General features: G+C 36.9%; 1 protein-coding gene across 4 annotated transcripts in view; it reads left to right on the top strand.

Annotated features, from left to right (window-relative positions):
• The first annotated feature begins 201 nt into the window (after window positions 1-201).
• LOC149822486 (Pentatricopeptide repeat (PPR) superfamily protein) overlaps window positions 202-6,000 on the top strand; it is a 44,048-nt gene continuing 38,249 nt past the window's right edge. For all 4 annotated transcript variants that reach the window (XM_089981022.1, XM_089981021.1, XM_089981023.1 and 1 more), the window contains exons 1-3: window positions 202-591; window positions 2,590-4,017; window positions 4,125-4,242. In XM_089981022.1, the coding sequence (XP_089837148.1) occupies window positions 298-591; window positions 2,590-3,741 (1,446 nt within the window). In that variant the 5' untranslated portion in view covers window positions 202-297 and the 3' untranslated portion in view covers window positions 3,742-4,017; window positions 4,125-4,242. The remainder of the gene's footprint in view (window positions 592-2,589; window positions 4,018-4,124; window positions 4,243-6,000) is intronic.

Below are 6,000 nucleotides of genomic sequence, written 5' to 3'. Positions count from 1 at the left end.
TTATTGACTACAAAAATAGAAAATTTTGCATCCTCGTGTCCTATTTTCAAAATGTTTTTGAACTTATGAGTCGAACCAGAGTCGAACTAGCGTCAAGCGCCTTCGTGTCCAAGTGTCTTTGTGACATTGATAGAACTTATCCCGTTCCCCTTCATGTATCAGTTTGTGGTTGTGTAAGAGAGAGAGAGAGAGAGAGAGAGAGAGAGAGAGAGAGAGAGAGAGAGATGGTAGTGGCCGAACCAGAGGCAAGATGGGCGGGAAGCATGTGTGAAGGAAGCCTAAACAAGGCAAAGGGAGATGGTGGCGTTCTCCGTGTCTCTTTCTAGACTTTTGGGGAGCTCTCCATCTACTGCTGTGCTTCCTTCCCACAGAGAGCCCCTTCATTCACCGCTCCTCGTCGACACCAACTCACCGCCTCGTGTCCCTTTCTCCTCGATGATGACGAAGACGACGGCCACCCATCTTGCTGCGGCCTGTTTGCGCCTCCCAAGCGTCTGTTCATCCAGCCTTTCTGAACGTGAATATCCCGCTCCGGTTCGTAACGTGGTCACTCATTTGAAGCTCAATCGCAGATTCAACGATGCCTCTGTGGTAACTAATACGTTCAACTCTTTTGTTTTCTTCGTCCCCTTCTTCCCTTTATCAGTGTTTTGCTTTTGATGACGTGATTGCGGAATTTTTGAAGGATGGTGGAGTCTCATTAGTCTGTTTGTTCATCTTTATAACCCGAATGAGCGGAATTGGATGTTAAGTTTTGTTGGTCGTTTGGAAAACAAGATATGTGGGAGATTTTTTGTTGTTCTTTTAATTTTTTCCTGTCTACTGCAAAACGACAGTTCTTTTTTCCCCCTTTCTTTACCTGTGAGCAATGTGGTGTAGTTGCTAGTTTTCCTATAGTGTAATGATACGTCATTGGAAGAAACAGTGATTATGTCATCTATATAACTGAACATTGTGGTGTAGCTTCACCCTGGCAATTGTGGTTGGTTTGTGTGATTTCATAAGTAGCCTGATATCTAAATCTCTGGTTTCATTTATTGTGGCGAAACCACAACCAATCCCATTATTAAGGTCAATTCAAGAAATAACGAATCGGTTCAAGAAACACGTGCAATCTCTTGAGATGTAATGCACGCAAGTAGTAATAAGGAAATAGCAAAAAATAAAACAAAAGCACAAGCTCGTGCGCGCGCACACACACACACACACCAGAACATAAACGATTTATGTGGTTGACCCACAAGGGGTTATGCCCATGGGCAGCACCAGCAAGCGGTAACGTGATATTACAAGATCATGGACAATAATCTTACCTCGCCAATTTGATTGTAGTGCTTTGTCTTCAATGGCATCAACAAGGATATGTTTATAACTTTGCAACATAACCATTAATTTATGAAAAGAATTAGGGTTTAGGGTTTATAACTTTGCACCATAACCATTAATTTTATGAAGGGACTCCTAGTCTTGAAAGAGTATTGCTAAACACAATTATTCTTCTTACAGGATTATGAGCTACACACTCATACCTGTAAAGTATCATCAGAGATGCTATCTTAGACAAAGCAAGATTATCATCTCAAATTTTGACTAGAGGTGACAAGAATTGGTGAACTTGTTACATCCACTATAAACACCCTGGACATCCTCTTCTATCAGGGATGGTGGTTTGTCCTGCCTGGTTTCTAAGCTGAGACTCCTCTATTAAGACTCTGATAAGACAGTGATTCCAAAAATCAAGGGTGTCACATTTGACCCATAAGCCGTGGATGTTGAGGACTCATTATATGCATGACACATTTTCATGCACATGTTAAATATGCTTAGCACAACATATCTGTCCTTGGGTACTTTAAGATTGAATGGATGGACAGTTAAGGGATACTGTTTGTCTAAGGTTTTGTTAGTACAGTTTGGATAATTGGTTTTTGTACATTTTAAATTTGGTTCTTACAGTCTGTTGGGTTTGATCAAATATACCATAATAATGAACAGGTCATGCTTAACTTACCACAAAGGTGAGTTTTTGATTTTCATAAGAGAAATACCATTATTGATTCTTATAAGAGAAATTCACAATTTTTGTTATTTTATTCATCATTAGAAGAATATTTCATGAATTCTCCTCTAATTTGTTTCACAAATCCAATCCCACAAAATGATACTTTCCACAAACAAGAAGTGAAGGTATTTCCATCATTTTGGCACTCATGTCATAAAAGCCTATAGTTCAGCTTGTATTGTTTCTCCTTTTAATGGCCTCCAATTTCCTCTTCCTCTTACTGCCATTAAATACTTCATTTCATTCTGACCTGCATAAATTCGAAATAGCTCAGCATATTAATTAACTTAATTCAATGCTTGCTGTTTTGAGCATATATCAAACTTGTGAACAATGTGACAACTCTGGTAGCACCTTTTTCTGTCTTGGACATTCTTATTATTCAACATTTTCTCCCAAAATTATGGTCAATGGTTTTAAGCTGATTGGTCATGGACATTGATTTTGTGTATGTTCCATGTTTGTTACTTTTTTCTAGTTAATATTTCAGAATGCTTAGTATGCTTTTTTTTTCCATCTACAAGCAGATAACCCAATCTTGGAATATTCAATCAAAAGACACATATCTAGAGGACAATTACATTTCTTTAATCCGTGTATTGGGGCAAAAGGGAATGCCTGATGTAGCTGAGCTACTTTTCTTTGAGATGAAAGCTAATGGCTTTGAACCCAGTTGTGCTACCTTGTCAGCTTTAATGTTGAGTTTTGCTGATAATGGCTTTTTATCCCAAGCACAAACCATCTGGGATGAAATCATAAATAGTTCGTACAAACCCAATCTAGATGTGGTCTCTGGACTAATGGATGCATATGGAAAGATGGGACATTTCAATGAAGTTGATAGACTACTGCATGAAGTGACTTCTAGGGACCCTGAGCTCTTTTCTGAGCTCTACACCTCTGCTATACATTCTTTTGGCAGGGAAGGGCAGCTTGAAATGATGGAGAAAACATTAAAAGAAATGGTATCCGGAGGTTTTAAAGTCAGTTCGGAAACTGGTAATGCTTATGTCATATATTATAGTGTGTTTGGTTCTCTCGTGGAAATGGAAAATGCATATGGTCGCTTGAAAGGATCTCGACTCCTCATTGAGAAAGAAGCAATTAGAGCAATGTCACTTGCTTATATTCAGAAAAGGCAATTCTACAAATTAGGAGAGTTTTTGAGGGATGTTGGTCTCAGGAGACGGAACTCACAGAACCTACTCTGGAACCTGCTTTTATTGTCATATGCTGCTAACTTCAAAATGAAAAGTTTACAAAGGGAGTTTCTGAACATGATTGGGACTGGGTTTTCTCCTGATATTACCACTTTCAATATCCGTGCTTTGGCTTTTTCAAGGATGTGCATGTTCTGGGATCTCCATCTTACTATTGAGCACATGAAACATAAAAATGTTGATCCTGATCTGGTCACATATGGGTGCATTGTTGACACGTACATGAATAGAAGACTTGGAAGAAACTTGCCATTTGCTCTGAGAAACATGAATGTAGATAGTTCTCCTCATGTTCTGACAGATCCAATTGTATACGAAGTATTTGGGAAAGGTGACTTTCATTCGTTTTCTGAGATATTGTTGGAGTCTAGGCAGAAAAAGGAATGGACATATTCAAAATTGATTTCTATTTATCGTAGAAAAATATACAGAAGCAACCAAATCTTTTGGAATTATTGAGAAACACATCCTAAACCTTATGTTTTGGCTTCTAGGAGGTAGATTGCATAGTTGGTTTTGCATGGGTGGAGTTATATGGGTTCGATTGAGTTAGTTGATCAATGAGTGCTTCTTGCACATTAGCTATGGTAAAAGCACTAAACAGGAGAAATGATGGCATTGCTGAAAAATTTATTGCTTGAATTATACCAACCTTTGTCTATAGTGGTTGGTACATGAGATGAATTTGTATGGCAATGCCATTGATTGAAGGCACAAGGAATCAAAAGATGTATGGTATGCTTATTTTTCTTTCCTTTTTTTTTTAATCTTTTTCGGTTGATAATAGTTCTTTTCTATTGCTTTACAGATTATTTTGACTCTTTATGTTGTATATGGTGTAGGTTGTCTCAATGAGGGAAGAGTTGGCAGCCCAAATAATTTGACAGATTATTCTCATGATGAATTGTGTTACTCATTGTTTTGTGTGGCTTTGGTGCTGCTGTCCATGAGAGTAAACAGGTATGGTAAGCTTCTTAAAAATTGTTCACTATATATTGGTGTGCATGTATGTACCTACAGAGAGAGGGATGTTACATTGATTCGATGAAACAAGTGTGATAGTCATGGTCCATTTGATACAAGACATGCTTTAGATCACGATATTCATTTTATTACAAAGCCTTTATGAGAACCGACAGTTGATTGATGTGACTGTATGTTGTATAGATTCATAGTTAACATCCAAATTACTTGATGTGAAGTTATGTCTGGTGTTATACAGACCATGATTAGTCACTTCTGTAAGATCTGGTGCAGGTAATAATATAAAAATCTGATTTTGTTTTCTCAAAAACATGTGTGTGTGTTTGCATGTGTTGGTCTGAATACATGCGTTTGCAATGGCACATAGCTACGGGTATTGGTATGAGGTATCCCACAAGAATTTCTGAAAAGATTGGATGCGGGTGAGTATATAAAACACACACACACACGCACAACAATGTTATAAGCATTAATGAAAAGGGAAAAAAATAACTCAGTTAATGTTGATCAAGTCTAAAAAATGGCTTTGAATGCTCAAATGCTTGTTTACCACACCTGACTTGTGGCCTGGTGTGTCCTTTACCAATGTGAGTGTTGCACTGTGCCAACATGGGTATGGCAGCCTTCTAGAAGTATGTGTGTTACACGGTGTGTTTGTATTTGCCATTGCCATGACACCTTGTCATGATACACCCTTTTGGTATGCATAAAACCACTGATAGGAAGCTTGATCTAACCCTTAGGATATGTTTGGATATTTTATTTATGGACAGCATGCTTGACTGTAGCCATTGCAAATCTGCTCTGCCTTTTTTCTGTTGCAGAAATAGATGTTTAGAGTTGATCTAAATGATCAAAGAATTATTAAAGAGTCTTGGGTCACCCAAAAAAAACTACAGATATTATCTTTTATCATATAATAGATTCATTATAAGAGAGTGAAATGACAATGTTACAGCATGAGTCAGAGCCAAGCACCCAAACTGTCATATGACTCAACTTTAGTGTGCAAAAATAGTCATTGTCTGAATGTGTCCAAGATGCTTTTAGATATTCTGCACATCTATGGGCCAATAATGCTGGCTCAATTTGCAAGCATACGAAACATAAATGCATAAAATCAATTCTTGATCTTCTAGCTCTGGCTGGTGCGTTTGCATGTGAGAAAGCATTGTTTCTTGATTGAACCATGATGTCTTATAGTTGTGCACTTTTAGTTTGCCTAGATTTGATCTTGAAAAGCATATCTACCCACTTTGATAATGTTTGGTTTGGCATGGGCTATTTACTATTGAGGAAGATGGATGATAGTTAACAATTTTTTCCTTTTATTGATACCCAAGATGGGGGCATACCCTTTGGTTAAGATAGTGTTCTACTAGTCCAGCTACCACATTTGACACATGGTAGCTAAGCTAACTGGTTGTAATCATAGTCACCGATATGGGCAATATTTTGAAAATATTGCAATATTATCGTTATTTCAAGAACAAATGATATTTTCCCGAGATTTTCAAAATATCACCAAAATAAAAAATATGGCAATATTTTCTTGAGATTTTCAGAAAACATCTTTTTTTATATGTTTTAAGTATTTTTATTTCTTTTATATTGTAATTTTTTCTAATTGTTTCTTTATATTTTTGCAAGAAAAATACTATAAAACCTATTATTTCTATCTCTTTTATCATTCATTATATATTTTCAAAATTTAAAACTTCTGATATCTTTCCA

Source organism: Nuphar pumila, chromosome 11, assembly GCF_984573655.1.
Source record: "Nuphar pumila chromosome 11, dmNupPumi1.hap1.1, whole genome shotgun sequence".
Lineage (NCBI taxonomy): Eukaryota > Viridiplantae > Streptophyta > Magnoliopsida > Nymphaeales > Nymphaeaceae > Nuphar > Nuphar pumila.
This window is presented reverse-complemented; position numbering and strand designations above follow the sequence as displayed.